At 36.0% G+C, this 21747-nt stretch overlaps 4 protein-coding genes across 4 annotated transcripts; all 4 read left to right on the top strand.

The window, feature by feature from the left end:
• LOC133869322 (uncharacterized) lies at window positions 1–1411 on the top strand. Its single transcript, XM_062306298.1, has 5 exons — window positions 1–83; window positions 212–304; window positions 414–515; window positions 610–1060; window positions 1169–1411. The coding sequence occupies exons 1-5, from the start codon at window positions 3–5 to the stop codon at window positions 1339–1341; spliced, it is 900 nt and encodes a 299-aa protein (XP_062162282.1). The 5' UTR covers window positions 1–2; the 3' UTR covers window positions 1342–1411.
• A 9982-nt stretch (window positions 1412–11393) lies between these two features.
• LOC133869311 (cytochrome P450 CYP82D47-like) lies at window positions 11394–13584 on the top strand. Its single transcript, XM_062306271.1, has 2 exons — window positions 11394–12413; window positions 12772–13584. Exons 1-2 carry the CDS (start codon window positions 11445–11447, stop codon window positions 13393–13395), a joined length of 1593 nt encoding a protein of 530 aa, XP_062162255.1. The 5' UTR covers window positions 11394–11444; the 3' UTR covers window positions 13396–13584.
• A 1120-nt stretch (window positions 13585–14704) lies between these two features.
• On the top strand, window positions 14705–15338 carry LOC133869331 (beta-glucosidase 6-like). The gene is made up of 3 exons (XM_062306306.1): window positions 14705–14803; window positions 14899–15007; window positions 15117–15338. The coding sequence occupies exons 1-3, from the start codon at window positions 14749–14751 to the stop codon at window positions 15289–15291; spliced, it is 339 nt and encodes a 112-aa protein (XP_062162290.1). The 5' UTR covers window positions 14705–14748; the 3' UTR covers window positions 15292–15338.
• Window positions 15339–17296: 1958 nt separating this feature from the next.
• On the top strand, window positions 17297–21747 carry LOC133869301 (cytochrome P450 CYP82D47-like). Its single transcript, XM_062306260.1, has 2 exons — window positions 17297–18317; window positions 20955–21747. Exons 1-2 carry the CDS (start codon window positions 17355–17357, stop codon window positions 21576–21578), a joined length of 1587 nt encoding a protein of 528 aa, XP_062162244.1. The 5' UTR covers window positions 17297–17354; the 3' UTR covers window positions 21579–21747.

The following is a 21747-nucleotide window of genomic DNA, read 5'->3' as shown; positions in this document are numbered from 1 at the left end:
GAATGCCAGAGACGTTTTTTGATAAGTATGACCAAACGGATGTGGAGGACGTACTGCACGAGTGGTGCACAAAAGTAAATGTGGTATGTAGGTCTTTGAATGTATTACTATAATGTTGTGTTTTTTTAATAAACAGTTCATTCAAATCATAACACATAAGTAATTAAAAGTATCAATTCTGACATTTGTTTTGGGAATGTTCAATGTAAAGGAGAGGTCTGAACGAATGAAGCGGCTGCGGGAGCAGCAAGACATCCCCCATAGTCTGGGGTCCAAAAGTTATGCCAGATTTAATCACGATGAGGTATGGAACAATATGTAAAAACCCTAATTCTTATTTGTGCGTAATTGTTCTTTCTTAACGTTAAATGAATATCCAATGTTTGTTATATATTTATACTGTATGGCGACAGGCATCTATATCTGGCACGCCCCCCACTCGCGCCGAGTCGTTTGTGAAGACGCACACAAGGAAAGACGGCACTTTCCTGAACGAGCGGACACGGGACCTATGCGTATGCTACTGTTATAGGTTATCGATTATTATTAGTTATGTGTGTGATAAAGTATTTATTAATTACCATTGTTTTGTATGTTGACGACGTACAGGAGCGGATGACACAGAGTTTGTCCACTGATCCTGCTGCCTCGGACCCCGTCTCATCAGATACGGTGCGTTGGGCACCTGGCGACGCGTACGAGCAAGCGGTTGGGCGACCCGAGTATGCGGGTAGGGTTCGGCAGGTTGGGCCGAACGTTACTCCTGTTCGCGGGACTTGTTTCTCGTATAGGGGTCGCACACGGGGGGGACCGGCCGAGGGCACTTCTCAGGATTGGGCTGCTCACAAAATTGCGGAGTTGGAGGGCATAGTGCGGGCCGAGAGAGAGCGGGCTGACAGCATGGAGCAGCGCATACGACAGATTGATGATATGGAGCAGCGCATGCGACATTTTGAGGCCTTCATGTCCTCTACAGGATTATCGTTCGTATGCCCTGGTGCTCAGCAGTCTTCACCTGCACACGTCGGTAGTACGTCATCTGTTAGTAGTGCGCCTGCAGGTATGGTTTATATTATGTATACACTTAGGTTTATTTTTAATTTGTTCTCATTACTTGTTTAAATTTGCATATAATATTATGTAGGTTAATTATTTTTAGTACTTGCAGGTAATGCGACAACGGTTGGTCCGTTGTCGCCTTCTGGACAATTGCTGACCCAACAATCCCCTCTCGGGACTCCTTCGCCCGTTACACCATCTCTTGCGGGACAATCGACAGTTGGCGAGCTCACGCCCGGGACTGCACCTCGTGATCCGCAGAGACGTCCTCCAGATTTGTAGATATTTTGTGTATTTTTTTTTTTTTTAGTACCGAATAACTTTATTAAATTAAGAATCTCAAATTTGTTGATATTGTTGTGAAAGTAGTTATATATAGTAATGAATATATTTATTAGTACATGGTATTCGAATTTTTAAAAAACGTTGTTTTGATTAATTTGTGCAATTTGATTTTGTGATATTTTTGGATAAAATAAATTTGGAGAATTTTAGTAAAAAATAAATATATATATATATATATATATTTTAAATAAAAAGAAATTAAAAAACAGAATTAAAATATATATATATATATATATATATATATATATATATATATAAAATAATATTTATATAAAATATATAAATATATTTTAAATAAAAAGAAATTACAAAATAGAATTTATATATATATATTTATATATATAAAATATACTGCGGCCAACATCTGGCCGCGTGTATATTTATATAAAATATATAAATATATTTTAAATAAAAAGAAATTACAAAATAGAATTTATATATATATATTTATATATATAAAATATACTGCGGCCAACATCTGGCCGCGTGTATTAATATACACGCGGCCAACATCTGGCCGCGTGTACATTAATACACGCGGCCAACATCTGGCCGCGTATACATTAATACACGCGGCCAGATGTTGGCCGCGTGTAGATATATACACGCTGCCATTTGGCAGCGCGTATTAATGTACACGTGGCAAATTGGCCGCGTGTATTAAAATACACGCTGCCAAATGTGCAATTAGCATTGCCCAGGTCCACCGCGTGTATCTACGCGGCTAATTACACGCGGCGAACTGCATGTGGCGATTTTCGATTTTTTTTGTAGTGATTGATCTCTGTCAATAGTTTTCCTTATGAGCTGGTGGGGATGAATTGGCTGTGATGTCGCATGCTTGGAGAGCACTGCAGGGCCGTGTGCAAGCTGTCTCCATATTGGCTTGCCTTGTGTCTGCATATTTCCATACTGAGCAGATTGCATGACTTGATTGCATGCCACTTGCCTTTCATGTGTGCCTTTGGGAGCACGCACATTTGCGTGATATGCTGCATAATTAATGGCTGCACGTTCAGTAGGATCTGGCTGAATATTGTCATCAAGGCTGACAGAGAGCGAGGGATTGTTTCCGTAGTTGGTGGCAGCAGATTGGTGCTCAACCAATTCTGCTGCTGTTGCCTTATTGGTAGTCAAGGCTAATGCCATGCATGCTGCCGCCTTGGGGGCTACGTGTGCAATTGCTGCTGTGTGTGCTGCTTCATGAGCAGCCAGGTGTGTGACAGCTGCTTCTTTAGTGGCAGCTGCTGCAGTAGGTTTAACACAAGATATATAGAAATAGTGTAATTGAATAATTACACATTAAAAATAGTATTTGTGTCACATATGGCACGGATAATTTACAAACATTATAATCATAGCATCATTAATACATACCAACAAAAATATAAATATTGTTCTCCAAATATTATAATAATAGACTAAACATAGTAGTCTACAAAAATGGGAGGCATCCTAGCCTTAGATACTGCCAACAAGATCATCTAAGGATCTGGACAATCCTGATACTCCTCCTCCTCCTCATAACCTGTATTAATATATAATACAGAGAGAAACAATAATACAAAATACCTAGTGAGTCCATTATTTTTAATAATAATATGATTGCTGTTTATTTGAAATAAAGAACACAATCTAATAACATAATAAAATGACAGTTTTATATACACAGTCTTATTTATTTAAATAACTATTTTCTTCTTGCATTCATCAAATGCAGACATAACTCCAGTATATAAAATCCAGGAGACGTAACTCCTGTCTAATGTGTTATAGGAGACGTAACTCCCGTTTAGCGAGTTCTAAGGAGACGTTACTCTTCTAATAATTTATTATTTTTTTGGCATAGACAAACATTAATCCCTGGTCCGTTGGCAGACGTCACTCCCAACTTTATTATTTATTAGTATTTTTCGCTCAAGAAAACGTTACTCCCTGGTCCGTTGGTAAACGTCGATCACTCCCAACTCTTTTATAAATAAATTCATTAATTAAAATAACAAAATGCAAATTTCACATATGCAAACAATTAAATAAAGCAAAAATTATAATATTGTGGAAATTCAGCTTCACCCTCATTAAGTAATAAATACTTACAGTTCTATCTTGCTTTAGACAATTTTCACACAAGTGCTCATTGCAATACAATTTTTTTACATGTGATAGTGTGTTAGTACGAAATTTATAAGAAACCTATTTTATCGCGTTTATCACTTTTGTCTTCTAACCACTTAATATAATTTCCTAATAATATAACGACGTATAAAATAAGCCGGTTGTATGTCCATGTATTTTATGCGGACATTATTAACGGCATTTATTAATTAACGTCCAAAATACATTTTAAGTAAAATAAATATCGCAACAACATTAGCATTAAAAAAGATTATATATTTTTATCAAATAAACATAATAACTCCATTAATATAAATAGTGGATTTTATATTTTAAAAGTACACAAGCGGTACAGTATAAATAATCTTTATTTTAATCTTATGAAATTTGGGTGGAATACGGCATTAGTGTTACTAATGCCTAAAAATACTTTTAGAATTTTAGGCGCATAACAGCGCTTTTGTAAAATATTACTTTTTACTCGGGCATCATAACGACGTGATTTATTATTTAAATATGCAACTTAGAATACTCTGTTAAACCACAAGTTAAAACATTAAATACTTAAAATTATAAAAATTATAAAATTACAAAATATTAAAACAAAGTTAATAACTAAAAAATTACATAAAATAAATCAAAGCTTTTAATTAAATATTCACTAAATATCTCAAATGATATACTTTTTTTGCGAAAGCTACACACTGGAATCGGCCAAGTCAGAGTTAAAAGAGAGTCTATTCTTTTTCCATTTTATATATATATATATATATATATAATTTTTGTTTTTTTTTTTGTCCTTTCATTTTCTTTGAAGAAATGCACTAATCTTAACCTTTAAAAGAAATTCACTAAAAACCAAAACGGAGAGAAACTTAAGAGAGAGATGGGTCCCTTCTAGAGAATTCTTCCTATTTTCTTTGTCGTTCTTTTATGTTCTTCGACCTTTTTGGACACACATACACAGAGAGAGAGAGAGAGAGAGAGAGAGAGTCTTTTTCTAGAAAGTGGCTTCTTTCTCTCTTCTAATCTTTTCCTTTGTGACCCAATTTTCTGATTTGAGATAGGGAGCGGCAGATTTCTGTCTTTTGTTCGCCTTCTACTTTCTCCCCAAGCTCCAAATTTTTTTTTAAGAAAATAAATTTAAAATTTTACTCCTAATTTTTATTTTTTATTTTTAGTTTTTTTTTTACCCTTTTTCTTTTTTTCTTTTTTTCCTTTTTTTTTTTTTTTTTTTTTTTTTTTTTTTTTCTTTTTCAATTTGACCGCCCCAAGTTGCAGAAGTGGCTCCGTCCCTACTTTAGTGCTCTAGTTTTTGTTACAGAAGAGGATCATTGTATGTCCACCTGTACAACAAGCAAATTAAAAAAATGAGATTAGGATCGACATGTGTAGGTATATCACAATTTTGCATGAAAGAACATTCTAAAATAGAAAGTGACAAAGAAATCTTCAAAATCTGCTAATTGGTGCTCCATTCCAAGTACTAATTAGCGCGCACATATATATATACATGAGAGAGAGAGAGAGGACGTATACAAGAGAAAAAACTCAGCAAGATCAAGAACAAGTAAAAAAAGAACAAAAATCTACAAAGTTAGAGGCATCAAGAAGGCTTTAATAGAGATCTACTCGAAGAGGGATTTAAGGAAACAAAGTCGTAGATTCGAACTTGTCTTCCTACAATCCTCAAAACTTCAATCATTATTTACTTTTCAGATACACCACATTAAACAAGAGGGAAAGAATTACATTCCAAATAACGTACATTAGGATCATTCTGACTAAACATTCATTGCCGGCCAACACGCTAAGACTTCCACCACCCGTTTTGGCATAACCTACTATACTCAAAACATTCTAAAGACCAAATTCCACAAGTCTCTCTCAATATCATAGTAAAGAAGGAGGTGATAAAGAGTTTATAAAGAAATAAAATGCCCCAAAAATGTTAAATATCAATTTTTGTTCAAATTAAGAGTAGTATTTTTTGTAGGTATTTTCGTGCCCTTAATAAAGTTTAAAAATTATGAAATTCGGAGAGTAGTTAGAGGACTTCGAGAAGAACCACTACAAAAAAAGCCATAATTGGCCGCGTGTCTACAGTACCGTTTACTGTAGACACGCGTCCACATAGCCACGTGGCTAGGGGTATATACAACCCAATTGGCCGCGTGTATTTAATACACGTGGCCAACCGTTATTTTTTTCCAAATATATATTAAAAAAAAAAATTGTTAAGTTTTAAGGCTATATGCTATATGTAAATTTTATACTTTGAGTTTACATGTTGAGTTTCTTATTTATATCTATATGCATAATTAAACCAAATTTGGTGCTATATATATATATAATTAAACCAAATAGTTCAAATTAAGCTTTAGTTTTGTACACCATCTATGTTTAGAAACAAAAAAATAATAATAAAAAAAATAAAAACATAACAAAGTTAAAAAACCTATAATTAATACTATATATATATAGATATGCATGCATGTAAACGGTTTAGAAACTATATACATTTATAATGACTTGTATATATATACCATAACCTTGCTATTTATGACTATATATAGTAAATGCAATTATTTTGAGGGTTCCGTGCTACATAATAAATTAAATACTTACGGTTTTAGTCCCTTATATAGTACATACACTTAGGGTTAGTGTCCATTTGGCCACGTGTATTTATTACACGTGGCTAACTGTTTTTATCAAATATATATTAATTTAAAAAATGATAATTTTTTATTTGTATATGGGCGCGTGTATTAATACACGTGGCCAACCGTTTTTAATCAAATAATAATATTTCTATATGCATGTATAATGACTCATTTTATACACTATATAAATAATAATATTTATATGCATATAAATCATTGTATTTAGGTTTTTTTAGGAAAAAAAGAAAAAAAATAATAATTTTTTAACTATAAGTGTTTAGTTCCTTATAGGGTGTATATGTTTAGTTCCTTATATATAGTATACTTATAAGTAAACCCTAACCCTAATTAAGGTTAGCATTTACATTTATGGACATACTGTAAAACTATAATACTAATTTGCATATTGTACTATATACAAAACTAAACCTAATTTGGTGCTATATATACACACACACAATAATATATATACATGCATGTAAACGGGTTAGAAACTATATACATTTATAATGACTTGTATATACCCTAATCTTTGAGTTTATGAATATATATAGTAAGTGCACTTATATATATATATATATAATACATACACTTAGTGTTATGATTTATAGCTATATATAGTATATACACTTAGGGTTAGGATTTATATATATATATATATATATATATATATATATATATATATATATATATATATATATATATATATATAAGGTTAGGGTTTATAGCTATATATAGTATATACATGCACTTAGGGTTAGGATTTATAGATATATATATATATATATAGTAGATAAACTTAGGGTTAGACTTTATGGCTATATATAGTATATACACTTATGATTTGAGTTTATGACTATATATAGTACATACACTTAGAGTTAGAGTTTATGTACATGTATAATACATACACTTATGTATAGCACATACACTTATATATTTTATATAATTATATATATTTTTTCAATTTTTTTATTAAAAATTTACAAATGGCGACGTGTATTAAAATTACACGCGCGCCATACAGGGACGTGGATTTATACACGTCCCTGATTGGCCACGTGTCCTTAGGACACGTGGCCAAATTTTAGCCAACTGTAGGCGTGGGAAATGTCCCGCGCACCATCTGGCCAATTGCCGGCCGTAAACAAAAAAAAAAAAGTTAAAAAAAAAATATTAGTTAAATGTGGAAGCTACCCATTTTCGAGAAGAGCTCTCTCTCTCAGTATACTCTCTCTCTCTCTCCGTCACAGCTAGCCGCACCGGCCGGCCAGCACTCCGGCCACCAGTGTCCTCTCTTCCCGCCGGTGACACGCCTTCCCTCTAGCTCTCTCTCTCTCTCTAATATCTCGCTCTATCGCTCTCTCTCTCTCTCTCTCTCTCTCTCTACATTTCTCTCTCTCTACCTGTCTAAACTCCGGCCGGCCAGCCCTTAGGGTAAGGGTTCAGTACCCTCTCCCTCTATCTCTCTCTCTACCTCCCTCTCTCTATCTCTCTCTGTCTGTCTCTCTCTCTGTATCTCTGTATAATCTCTCTCTCTCCCTCTCTCTCTCTCTCTCTCTCTCTCCCTCTCTCCCTCTCTCCCATTCTCCCCCTCTAACGTGTGGTTTTTTCTTTTTTATTTTTTCTGTTATTATTAATTTTTTCCTCCCAAAAAATGCAAGTACAAATACTACAAGAAGCATATATTACACCACAGTGTACACCATTGTGAGTAAATTTTACATTTTTTTTCCTTCATTATTTGGCTATAATAAATTTGGTACATTTTAATGTATTTGTTTAGATATTTTTTCTAATTGTTTATCATTTCCTGTACATTGATATATTGTTGAGTTTGTATATATATTGTTGTGTTATTTTTTTGGTTTTGCTGTGGTTGGTTAATCTGCATGAGAAATATGTGTACATAAATGTAAATGTTTTTTGGTGATATATTTTACTGTACTACGAATTTGCATTGTTATTATCATTTTTAGCAATATTCAAAATCACTTTTTTTTTTTAAAATAAAATTGTGGAATTGTTTAAAATATAATTTAAACAAGTATGTCGTACTATTTCAACATTTCAACAATTTGTGTTGGTATTATCATTTTTGGTAATTTCTTACAAAAAAACGTTTTAAAACAAACTCCCCATCTCTTTATAATAAAATGATTGTGTCCGACAATTTCAACCAAAATTAAAATCAATAATTTATGAAAAAAAACCCTTAGAAAAAAGAAATACATAAACTCTAACCCTATAACAAAACAAGCAATCTAACTCTAAACCCTTTAAAAGAAATACCTAAACTCTAACCCTAAACTTTAAATCCTAAAATCATAAACCCTAAACTTTAAATCCCAAAAACTATAAACCCTTAAAAAAAAAAAAAAAAGAATTACAAAAACCATAAAACCTTAAAAAAAAACAAAAACCCTAACCCTAAATCGTTAAGAAATCCTAAAAAATCCTAAACCCTAAACGTTCTAAAAATAACAAAAATCATACACTTTGTAAAACTAACAAAAACCCTACACTTTCTAAAATAACAAAAATCCTACACTTTCTAAAACTAACAAAAACCCTAAACTTATAAAAAAAACTATAAGTGTGTCAATGCTTACATTTTTATGACAGTTCAATGCGTAGGCGACTTGTGAACGGATGAAGCAGCTCCGGGAACAGAATGACTTTCCACATTGTCCGGGCTCCAAAAGTTATGCCAGATTTAATCACGATGAGGTATAAACAGATATAAGTATATGTTTTTCATATTTGTTGCTTGTGTTTTTTTTTTGTTAACACTTTTTTTTTTTACACTATTTTTGACATTACGTTATATATTTCAACTTGATGGCGACAGGCAAGTACATCTGGCACGCCCCCCACTCGCGCCGAGTCGTTCATGAAGACGCACACTCGGAAGGACGTCACTTACTTGAATGAACGTACACGGGTCCTATGCGTATGCTACTAATCTATTTTTATAAAATTTATAAGTTATGCGTGTGTTATGACATTATTTAATACATGTGTACTTTATGTTGACGACGTACAGGAGAGGATGACGCAGGGTTTATCCAGTGATCCTGCCGCTACGCAGAGCGTCTCAGGAGACACGGTGCGTTAGGCACCGAATGACGCGTACGAGCAGGCGGTTGGGAGGCCTGAGTATGCAGGGAGGGTTCGGCAGGTTGGGCCGAATGTCACTCCAGTTCGTGGGACGTGTTTCTCTTACAGGTCTCGCTCACAAGGGGCTCCATCAGAGGGCACTTCCCGGGCTTTGGCTGAAAATGCCCGGGAGGTGGCGGATTTGCGGGCGGAGCTACGTGCCGAGAGAGATAGAAATGATACCCTCGAGCAGCGCATGCGACAATTTGAGGCATTCATGTCCTCTATGGGAGTATCACCTGGCACAATAGGTGCTCAACAGTGTTCACCTGCGAACGTAGGTAGCACATTGTCTGTCAGTAGTGCATCTGCAGGTATGCTTCGTATTGTGTCTACAATTTAGTTTCATTACTTGTTTAAATTTGCATTTATTATTATATATTAATTGTTTTTATTACTTGTAGGTAGTGCAACAACGATTGGTACGTTGTCGCCTACAGGACGACGGCTAAGCCAGCACTCCCTTGTCACTACATCATCCACTGCTACACCATTCCGTGCGCAGCAATCGCCGATTGGGGAGTACACGCCTGGGACGATACCTCCTGATCCGCCGGGGCACGCTCCAAATTTGTAGATATTTTGTGTAATTATTTTTTAGTTAGTAATTATTTTTGTAAATATTTTTGGTTTGTAAAGATTTGTGTAAATAACAAATATGTTATTAATTATTAATTTGTGTAATTTCATTTTGTGATATTTTGGGGTGAAATATATTTTGCGATATTTTTTTCCGAAAATAACAAAATAAAAAAAAAATAATAATAGTAATTAAATTAAAAAATTAATTAACCCACCAATATTTTTTTAGAAAAAAGATAAATTAAAAATTAAATTTAAAAACAAATTTTAAAAAGAATTAAATTAAATTAAATTAAAATATAATTGAATCAATAAATTAAATATAATTAAATTAAATTTTTTTTTTTAAAAAAAAATCATTCTGCCACGTGTATCTAAATTACACACGGCAGACTATGTGCCACGTGTAATTAAGATACACGCGGCCATCCGGCCACGTGTAACAAAATACACGCGGCAAAATGTGCATTTGGCTACACCATGATCTGACGCGTGCCAAATACGCGTCTACTTGCACGCGGCTAACAGTTAGTCACGTGTACAGTGTCCGTACACGTGGCGAACTGCACGTGACAATTTGCTACTTTTTTTGTAGTGAACGTTCTGGCTTTTGAATCGACCAAAATGGAGTTCGTTTGACATTGTTTTCGTTGTTGTAAAGTTTTAATTTGTTTAAATTTTTATTAAATTAAAACTATAAATGCTTCATAATAAATGAATCTTTATTTTCATAAATATTTATATTTATTATTTTACTTTATTATTAGATCTTAAATAATATTTTAAAATACGAAGAATTACATTTTTCCTTCCGGTGAGATAAGAATAAGGAGAGAAGAAACTTTATACTGCTTTGGATGGCTGGGATAGCATGGATCAAAGCTCATCCAACGGTTGGGACTGCAACTTAGGCTGCAAGTTCTGACGTGCTGAAAGGGTGCATGAAAGTCACCATAGAAACTTTTCAAAATATCTGTATTTTGTCTCTAAGTAACTAGAATTAAATCCTAATTAATTGACTGTTAACCAAGTTAGTTCGTCATTTTCTTGTTAGTCATAGGAACTGATTTCTTGATTTGGGTTATGACGTGCGTGGACTGGGCTGTGCTGGGTTTATAAAGAAATAAAATGCCCCACAAATGTTAAATATCAATTTTTGTTATTTATTTTTATAAATATTTATATTTATTATTTTACTTTATTATTAGATCTTAAATAATATTTTAAAATACGAAGAATTACATTTTTTCATCCGGTGAGATAAGAATAAGGAGAAAAGAAACACATATATTAAACAAAATGAAGATTACAGATTGAGGTAGGTGGGACTTTTTCCTTATCAGGATTCCTTTTTCCTCCTAACCGGTGGTCGCATGCCAGAATGTGCAAGATGTTTTGCCACGATTTCACTTGATGTGATTTGACCATTATTTGTCCGATATATATCTTTTATCATTAGGCCTATTAATCAAACCACAAATATTCCCCTTTCTCCCAAAACCTCAAACCAATAGAACTATGCTCTTTCCTGATCACGCATCCTCTGCAACTTTCATGGCCACTCTCTTCGCCTTTTTTCTGTTTCTCTTCTTCCTGTTATGGATATTAAGAAGGTCCCAAAAAGCTGCTCGTAAACAAACACTTCCACTTCCACCAGAAGCTGGTGGCGCGTGGCCTGTGATTGGTCACCTCCACCAATTAGGCGGGACAAAACCAGCCCATATAACATTGGGTAACATGGCTGACAAGTACGGACCAATCTTCACCATCTGGCTGGGAGTACACCGAGCTCTGATAGTGAGCAGTTGGGAGATAGCTAAAGAGTGTTTCACCACGAATGACAGAGCCTTTGCCAGCCGCCCAAAAGCTATAGCTACAGAGCTCATGGGCTACAACTATGCCATGTTTGCGTTCGGCCCATATGGTCCGTACTGGCGCCACGTGCGTAAAATAGCCACCCTCGAGGTCCTCTCAAACCACCGTCTTGAGATGCTCAAACACATCCGGGAGTCCGAGGTAAATACATCTATAAAAGAGATATACGAGCTATGTGTTAAGAACAAAGACACGTTTGTAGAGATGAAGAAATGGTTTGGCTGCACAACCTTAAACGTTTTACTTAGGATGGTTGTAGGGAAGCGATTTGATGGTGCTGCAAGCGATCGAAAGGATGAGAATGAAGATAACCATCGGTGCCGGAAGGCATTAAGAGATTTCTTTGAGTTGTTCGGTACGTTTGTGGTAGCAGATTCACTTCCGTATCTAAGGTGGTTGGACTTGGGAGGGTACGAGAGGGCCATGAAGCGAACGGCAAGAGACCTGGATCATGCGCTTGAAGGATGGTTAGAAGAACATAAGCAAAGGAAAGCCGTTTCCGGTGAGGCCAAGGAACACAAGGACTTTATGGATGTGATGTTGTCTACTGTTAATGACGACCAAGAGATCTCCAAATATGATGATGATACAACCACTAAAGCTACATGTCTGGTAAGCTTTTCATATAACCCTGTCCCTATAATTAAATTCACATGCAAGTGTTGTTCGTTCAAGCAAATTCTGGGTTTTAACAAAAGAGAAGTATGGTGGATTTCCCTAGTGTTGTCAGGTTGTGAAACTGTTGGGTCAAGTAGATCCAAAAGCCTAGTTAGTGATCCAATATTCAAACTGCAACTTTTGTGTGTCGTATTAATCTTTGTATTAATTAAGAGATTATCAGTTATTTGAAGAATTTTTTTTACTGAGCCACCGAAAAAGGAAATTGCCACGTTACTGCTACATCTTTTGTTATTTTTATATAGTTCCTTGCCATCTAAATAATGCATCTAACTTTGGTGCGCTTTGGCAGGCAATGATCTTAGGTGGCTCAGATACAACAACAGTAACACTAACATGGGCTCTTGCTCTACTTCTTAACAACCGAGAAGTACTAAAGAAAGCCCAAGAAGAATTAGATGTCCAGATTGGGAGGGAGAGGCAAGTGAAGGAATCAGACATGAAAAATTTGGTCTATCTCCAAGCTATCTTCAAAGAAACACTGCGTTTATATCCTGCCGGACCGCTCTCTGTTCCACACGAGTCCATGGAAGACTGCACTTTGGCCGGCTACCACGTCCCGGCAGGCACACGGCTACTTGTTAATCTCTCAAAGATCCATCGAAACCCACATGTGTGGTCTGATCCAAATGAATTTCGTCCAGAAAGATTCATTACAACCCATAAGGGTGTCGATGTGCGGGGTCAACATTTCGAACTGATACCATTTGGCAGCGGTAGAAGAATGTGCCCGGGAATCTCATTTGCGTTGCAACTTACGCAACTCACACTCGCTGCCTTGTTGCACGCTTTTGAAATTGCAAACCCGTTGGATGAAGCTGTGGACATGACTGAGCAAGTCGGACTTACCAACCTGAAAGCCACCCCACTCCAAGTCCATCTCACTCCACGCCTTCCTGCTCAAGTATATGCATAATTTGATCAGATATTTGATACTAAAATGCCAAGTCTACACGACTTCACAATCAGAGTGCTCAAGGATTTTCTTTTTCTTTTTCTTATTTTATTTTCTTCTTTTGAGGTGTGCTTATGGTGATTGTCTCATGCATGGAACTAAGATCTTGTATCTAGAATTCAAAAAATAAAGTAGGTATATCCACATGCAGTAACATTGTACATATAGTTACTATATATATATATATATATATATATATATATATATATATATATATATATATATATATATGTTTACTCTATTTTTTTTTTTTTTTTTGGCGGTACAAAAGAAAGCAAGCTAGGGAAATATATCAAAAGAAAATGGGTCGGGTAGCCCAACAAAAACCTCAATATAACCAGCATATATAGTGTAATATAAACCTAAAGATTGTTGAGAATGAACTAAAAGATTGGCATGCCCCGACCAATTAAATCTTGGCACATCCGCAAAGAAAAGGGCTACCCATAAACGACAATTTGAAAGTACTGTTCATGATTGTAACTGCTTGTAACAACGCCTGCTGCTGCAACATGAAGCAAGCTTGGGAACCACATCAAGGGAGAGAGCACTAGTAGTAGCTATAATGCCCAAGAGATTTAAATGCATATTTTAAATATTAAGAAAATAACGAAACGGATAAAATAAGATAAAGTTATATTAAAAAAAAAAAAAAGAATTTTAGAGATAAAAATGGACTTTGAACTTTAAAATGCATTCACCAAGCATAATCAGTAACTACGTCGTACGCACTGAAAATGACTTTTAGAATTTGAGTTTTATAAGGCGTAGCCCAAGTTATGCCCTATAAATTATTACCAAGTGCGTGCACGATATAGCTTGATTGGTTAAGTATGGAAGAACCCGAGAGAGATAGAATAAAACAGATAAAAAAACGAGATAGCAAATTTAAAGTTAAGAAGTTCCTATAACTAGCTCGGTCAAGCGAGCATTGTGCTGGATCGATCTTTTAAAATTGCCCCTAAATTTTGTGATGTTTATGGAATAATTGTTTTTTATTCCGATTTTTTTTTTTTTTTTTCTTCTCTTTTGAGTTTGAAGTCACAGTCAACACGCGCAACATCGCGCTTGTTATTTGGGTCATCCAATGGGATTGGTAGCCTTTGGTATGTACATGGGCCATTCAAAACCTCGGGCTTTTCTTCTCTGTTCCCCTGCTTTCAGCTAAGCTATTGGAGACGAGGTAATGGAATAGAAGCAAATATAATGCAGACAATATAATGTAAATGTACATGGTTATATATTCTTACCCATGATGAATTGCAGGCAAATTCTATATGGTTGTACATAGTACCTCATGGGATAAGAAGCTTAATGAATTATATAAAGCAAAAGTATGGGAACCTTCTACTTATCATCACTGAAAATGGTAAGCTTGATTGAACTCGAACATATATACTTTGTCCTTATTGATGCTTCAGAAGGAAAATCTAAAGCTAAATCTTCTGTTTCATGGTTGAACAGGGATGGATGATGCAAACAATGCACATATCTCCATAAAAGATGCTCTAAAGGATGAGAAAAGGATCAAATATCACAATGACCATCTAATGGACCTGCTGGCTGCAATCAAGTACGTAAATCCGTCTGTTTACATATATATATATTATGTAGGCACATATTCCCGGTCACATGTTGGTATGATCCGGTATGCTAATTTGCTTTGATCTTTGATGATGCAGGGAAGATGGGTGCAATGTGAGAGGGTATTTTGTTTGGTCTTTATTGGATAACTGGGAGTGGGCAGCTGGATACACTTCAAGATTTGGTCTCTATTTTGTTGATTATAATGACAAGCTCAAGAGATATCCTAAGAACTCTGTCCAATGGTTTAAAAACTTCCTGACTTCTAATTAAAAAATAAAGTGGAGAAAATGAAGTTGCAGCAACCCTTCATTTCCAAACCAACACATATTGAATGCACAAACAGTGTTGGATTCATATATATATATATTAAGGCACGTTAATTTTAAGAAATTGTGAGCTAGCTTGTTTGGCTAATCTTGAATCCAAAAACAGCATGCAGATTCTATGTTTCCATAATTATGGTAACAATTTCTTCATACTTTGGCTTTAGGATGATGAGTCGTTACAGTTAAATTTAGCCACGCAGAATCATGTTGTTGATGTTAAAATTCAGCACTTTTAGCTCGTCTCGTTGGCTTTCATCATGATTTTTCGTCTTCCAGTTTTTTGGTGGGACTGGGAGCACCATTAATATTGTGTGAATCTAGCTCGCATGGGGTTGGCCTTGGTCATTTTTTTTGTGTGAGGCTTGCGAATTCATTTTTCACGCCCACCATAATGTAAGAAAACATAATGCTAAAATAAAATAAAGCGAAATAATAGAAAAGAGATAAGAGATTTTACGTGGTTTGATTTATGATTTACGTTCACATGATAAAGCTCAAAGGGCTCAAAGGGCTACATTTTACTCTTATTTCTAGTGATAAATTTTCATAATACAATAGACTCCTATTTATAGAAGGGTTTGGGTAAATAAGTATGATTACCATCAAATCTGCTACAAATAAATAAATTAGATTTGATTGATTATAATTATAATATATTTCTCAAACCAAATCCCCCAATATATAGAGAGTATATTCTCTAACATCTCCATGCAAACCGAATGTGAAAGATTTTGAAATATTGAGTTTTTTTATTTTTTATGTTGGGTTGAGTATAACCCAGTTAGGATAATATCTTTTCTCTTATTATTTTTCGAGCCAAATGGGGGCTAAATGGGCATGAGCTTAAAATAAGACCACAAATGTCAAAATACAAATAATGGGCCAACTATGGGCCAAATATAAAAGGCAACAATGGCTTGAAATGGGCTTAGGTTTGAAACAATACCACAAGAGCCAAAAATTATATGGGGCTAACGATGGGCTGAAATGGACATGAATTTGAAACAATACCACGTGCCTAAATAATATGGGCCAATTATGAGCTGAAATAAAAGTCAATTATGGGCTAAAAGGTGGATAATTTGGCCTCTTTTGAATTTATATATATATATATTTTTTAAACAACGAAAATTTTCTTTCTCACAGTAACAGTACGAAATGGAAGAGAAAACTCAGTTGAAAAACATTTTTTTTTTCTGGTCAGATACACTGTAATATCTATGGGGATGAAATTTGCAAGAGATTGACTATAAGAACATAACATAGAAAAAAAAAAAAAAAAAAAATTCACATGACTATTCGATGGAACACAAGTGTTGACCAAAGAAAAATAAAACATAAAAAGGAAAATAATTTATAGGAGTATTGTTCGAATACTAGTGCTAGCTTATAACTCATGCTATGTAAAAAAATATAATGCTAAAATAAAATAAAACAAAAAAATAAAAAAGATACATTGTTTTACGTAGTTTAATTTATAAGTTACGTCCAAATAATAAAGTTTTAAAAATTATATTTTACTCTATTTCTTATTTTTCTTGATAAATTTTCACAATGCAATAGACTCTCCAACATAAACATTTCTTACACGCAATAATTTGCCTTTTTTACTTTTTATTTTTTCCTTTGCGGGTGATCGACATAAGAGCAAGGAGAAAAGAAGCACATATATATATAAAACAGAATAAAGATTACAAATTGAGGTAGGTGGGACTTTGTCCTTATTAGGATTTCTTATAATCGACGGGAAACCAAACTTAAATTTTTTCAGATCAAAAGATATATAATATTATAATAATTATCCATAGTATAATGTCAAAGCAGATTATTCAACATAATGGGCGCGGGCGCATGTCACCATGTCAGTCATGTGCAATTAAAATGATTTGCCACGATTTCACGCGGTGTGCTTTGACCCTTATTCGGCCGATCTACATCTTTTATCATTAGACCTATTAATCTGGCTCGCAACTATTCCCCATTCTCCCAAAACCTCAAACCAGAAGTATGCTCTTTCCTCAGGCGAGTCAGGCGTTCTCTGCAAGTTTCATGGCCACTCTCTTCGCCTTTTTTCTGTTTCTCTTCTTCCTATTATGGATATTAAGAAGGTCCCAAAAAGCTGCTCGTAAACTTCCACCAGAAGCTGGTGGCGCGTGGCCTGTGATTGGTCACCTCCACCAATTAGGAGGGACAAAACCAGCCCATATAACATTGGGTAACATGGCCGACAAGTACGGACCAATCTTCACCATCTGGCTGGGAGCACATCGAGCTCTGATAGTGAGCAGTTGGGAGATAGCTAAAGAGTGTTTCACCACGAATGACAGAGCCTTTGCTAGCCGCCCAAAAGCTATAGCTACAGAGCTCATGGGCTACAACTATGCCATGCTTGGGTTCAGCCCATATGGTCCGTACTGGCGCCACGTGCGTAAAATAGCCACCCTCGAGGTCCTCTCAAACCACCGTCTTGAGATGCTCAAACACATCCGGGAGTCCGAGGTAAATACATCTATAAAAGAGATATACGAGCTATGTGTTAAGAACAAAGACATGTTTGTAGAGATGAAGAAATGGTTTGGCTGCACAACCTTAAACGTTGTACTTAGGATGGTCGTAGGGAAGCGATTTGATGGTGCTGCAAGCGATCGAAAGGATGAGAATGAAGATAACCATCGGTGCCGGAAGGCATTAAGAGATTTCTTTGAGTTGTTCGGTACGTTTGTGGTAGCAGATTCACTTCCGTATCTAAGGTGGTTGGACTTGGGAGGGTACGAGAGGGCCATGAAGCGAACGGCAAGAGAATTGGATCATGCGCTTGAAGGATGGTTAGAAGAACATAAGCAAAGGAAAGCCGTTTCCGGTGAGGCCAAGGAACACAAGGACTTTATGGATGTGATGTTGTCTACTGTTAATGACGACCAAGAGATCTGCAAATATGATGATGATACAACCACTAAAGCTACATGTCTGGTAAGCTTTTCATATAACCCTGTCCCTATGATTAAATTCACATGCATGTAAGTGTTGTTGGCTCAAGCAGATTCTGGGTTTTAACAAAAGAGAAGTATGGTGGATTTCCCTAGTGTTGTCAGGTTGTGAAACTGTTGGGTCAAGTAGATCCAAAAGCCTAGTTTAGTGCTCCAACATTCAAACTGCAACTTTTGTGTGTCGTACTTGTCTTTGGAATAATTAAGATTATCAGTTATTTGACCAAACCACGAAAGATGATTTTTTTTTCCTGAGCCACCGAAAAAGGAAATTGCCACGTTACTGCTACATTATTTATTTATTTATTTTTATGAATAAGTAAATGTTATTAATACCAACAAAACAACACCTTCCAGCAAAACCAGAACAAACAAAACAGAGCAATCAAAGCTCACAACCAACAAAAACCAAGACAACAAACACTTAAACCAGAACAGAAAAAGCAATGTTCCAGTTTAAACAAAGAGCAACATTTTTCCTGGTCTTTGTGAATTTGCCCTGGCCAGAAATGTGGGAACGAATTTCCCAATAAATCAACCGAAGCAACTCTTTCTCAGTTTTTGGTTTACCATGATGCCTAATCTTATTTCTAGCTCTCCACAAATGATACACAGCAGAACTCAAAACTAATTTGCAAAGAACACCCCACAATCTCTTAATTTTCCACTGCCCACACCTGCATCCAGCACGCTAGACCAATCAAGGTCAGGATTACCAATATTACACCTCTGCAAGCAATTCTTCCAAATCCAGGAACTAAAGCTGCATCTGAAGAACAAATGATCTCGACGCTCTATCACATGTCTACAAAAAACATATTGAGTATCACCTGTATAACCCCAAGCCGTAAGTCTATCTCTTGTCGTGAGCCTATTCCTCAAAGCCAACCACATCAAGAAAGCTTGTTTAGGAATGGCATAAGGGAACCAAATGATAGGCCACACCAAGCAACCTCTGGTTTCTTCTTCCTCAAAGAATTTCAAGTATCTGAAATAACATAAATGCCTTTTCTAGCCACAGTCCAAACCGGTCTATCAGAAGTTCCTAACCGAATTTTCGAGAGCCTACTTTGAATGGTGACTAGCTCTTTAGACAGAGCAGGCTTCCACAATCAATCACCATTCCTTAGGACAAAAGCTACATTGGCATCAATACTGCTATGAGAATCATATATGACTTTGAAACTGAAATTATCGAGAAGAGGACCACACAGATGCCAGTTGTCATGCCATAAGTGAATACCAGTACCATCTCCCACTTCAAACTTGAGAAAACCTCTAGCAAGACCCCGGATTCTTAGTAGTTTTCTCCAAGTCCATGAGCAGTCTTGGGGAAGTCTTACATTCCAAAAGCTCATCCCCTTCAAAAAATATACTTGAACCCATGCAACCCAAAGAGATCCAGACCAAGCAAATAAGGACCAAATATGCCTCATCATGGAAAAAATATTCCAAGCCTTTATACATTTCAACCCCAAGCCACCTTCTGTCTTTGGGAAACAAATATCTCCCCAAGCAACTTTGGCCTTTGCAAACTAACCATCCTTGCCATTCCACAAAAACCGATTAAATTTTTTGGAGATATCATTTAGAACACTCTTAGGCAATATAAAAATACGAGTCCAATAGACTTGCAAGCCATAAAGAAATGAGGTAATCAGCTACAACCTCCTTGCAAAAGACAGCTGCTTAAAAGTCCAAGAATCAATACGTTTTGTGATCCTTTCAATCAGCACTCTACAATCCGTAGCAAAAAGCTTGAAGGAAATTAATGGAACCCCAAGGTAGCGAACCGGAAACTTCCCTTCGTCCATATGCAATTCATCCAATAAGATAGACTTCATCCTTGGAGATAAACCAGCACAAAAACAAAAATGAGTGAGCTGTTCAAACTCTAATAAATCAGCATTCACAACTTTAATAGAAGACAAACTGGCTTTTTTTAAAAAAGCAACATATCATCAGCAAAACATAAATAAGTGAGCTGCAATTTTGAGCATTTAGGGTGAAACTTGAACCCTGAGCCTGAACCAATGTACTTCCCCATGATTCTAGAGAAGACTTCCATAGCAATGACAAACAAGTACGGGGAGAGAAGATCCCTTTGTCTCAACCCTTTGGCTCCCTTAAAATAACCAACCAAAGTTCCATTTATGGACATAGAAAACCGAGGGGAAGTAATACACTCTTTAATTCAATTTATAAACCTTATAAGAAAGCCAAAGCAAGATAAGCAATGGATAATAAAATCTCAATTGACCGAGTCATAAGCCTTCATCAAATCAATCTTCATAGTGCACCTAGGTTGTCCATCTTTACGATGATAGCTTCTAAACAATTCCCTGAGCCAACAAAACATTTTCAGCAATATTTCTACCAGGAATGAAAGCCGATTGGCTCCTACTTATCATAAAATCCAAAAGAGGGAGCATTCTATTTGAAAGGATTTTAGTAATGCATTTATAAATGACATTACAGCAAGCTATGGGCCTGAAATATCCCATAACAGAAGCATTCGGCTTCTTAGGCACCAAGGCAAGTATTGTGGCATTCACCTCTTTTAAGTTATTTTTAGTTCCTTGCCATTTGAATAATGCATCTAACTTTGGTGCTTTGGCAGGCAATGATCTTAGGTGGCACAGATACAACAACAGTAACATTAACATGGGCTCTCGCTCTACTTCTTAACAACCGGGAAGTACTAAAGAAAGCCCAAGAAGAATTAGATGTCCAGATTGGCAGGGAGAGGCAAGTGAAGGAATCAGACATGAAAAATTTGGTCTATCTCCAAGCTATCCTCAAAGAAACACTGCGTTTATATCCTGCCGCACCGCTCTCTGTTCCACACGAATCCATGGAAGACTGCACTTTGGCCGGCTACCACGTCCCGGCAGGCACGCGACTACTTGTTAATCTCTCAAAGATCCATCGAAACCCACATGTGTGGTCTGATCCAAATGAATTTCGGCCAGAAAGATTCATTACCACCCATAAGGCTGTTGATGTGCGGGGCCAACATTTCGAACTGATACCATTTGGTAGCGGTAGAAGAATGTGCCCGGGAATCTCATTTGCGTTGCAAGTTACGCAACTCACACTCGCCGCCTTGTTGCACGCTTTTGAAATTGCAAACCCGTCGGAAGAAGCCGTGGACATGACTGAGCAAGTCGGACTTACCAACCTGAAAGCCACCCCACTCCAAGTCCATCTCACTCCACGCCTTCCTGCTCAAGTATATGCATAATTTGATCAGATATTTGATACTAAAATGCCAAGTCTACACGACTTCGCAATCAGAGTGCTCAAGGATTTTCTTTTTCTTTTTCTTATTTTATTGTCTGTGATTGTCTCATGCATGGAACTAAGATCTTGTATCTAGAATTCAAAAAATAAAGTAGGTATATCCACATGCA

Source organism: Alnus glutinosa, chromosome 1 (assembly GCF_958979055.1).
Source record: "Alnus glutinosa chromosome 1, dhAlnGlut1.1, whole genome shotgun sequence".
NCBI classification, from domain to species: domain Eukaryota; kingdom Viridiplantae; phylum Streptophyta; class Magnoliopsida; order Fagales; family Betulaceae; genus Alnus; species Alnus glutinosa.
Note: the sequence above shows the minus strand (reverse complement) of the source record. Positions and strands in the feature narration are given on the sequence as shown.

Coding starts and splice junctions, on each gene's coding strand:
- LOC133869331 (XM_062306306.1), top strand. CDS start 14,749: ATGAATTATATAAAGCAAAAGTATGGGAACCTTCTACTTATCATCACT. Junction 14,804..14,898: donor ACTTATCATCACTGAAAATG/GTAAGCTTGATT, acceptor ATGGTTGAACAG/GGATGGATGATGCAAACAAT. Junction 15,008..15,116: donor GACCTGCTGGCTGCAATCAA/GTACGTAAATCC, acceptor TTGATGATGCAG/GGAAGATGGGTGCAATGTGA.
- LOC133869301 (XM_062306260.1), top strand. CDS start 17,355: ATGCTCTTTCCTCAGGCGAGTCAGGCGTTCTCTGCAAGTTTCATGGCC. Junction 18,318..20,954: donor CCACTAAAGCTACATGTCTG/GTAAGCTTTTCA, acceptor GTGCTTTGGCAG/GCAATGATCTTAGGTGGCAC.
- LOC133869311 (XM_062306271.1), top strand. CDS start 11,445: ATGCTCTTTCCTGATCACGCATCCTCTGCAACTTTCATGGCCACTCTC. Junction 12,414..12,771: donor CCACTAAAGCTACATGTCTG/GTAAGCTTTTCA, acceptor GCGCTTTGGCAG/GCAATGATCTTAGGTGGCTC.
- LOC133869322 (XM_062306298.1), top strand. CDS start 3: ATGCCAGAGACGTTTTTTGATAAGTATGACCAAACGGATGTGGAGGAC. Junction 516..609: donor AGCGGACACGGGACCTATGC/GTATGCTACTGT, acceptor GACGACGTACAG/GAGCGGATGACACAGAGTTT. Junction 1,061..1,168: donor TGTTAGTAGTGCGCCTGCAG/GTATGGTTTATA, acceptor TAGTACTTGCAG/GTAATGCGACAACGGTTGGT.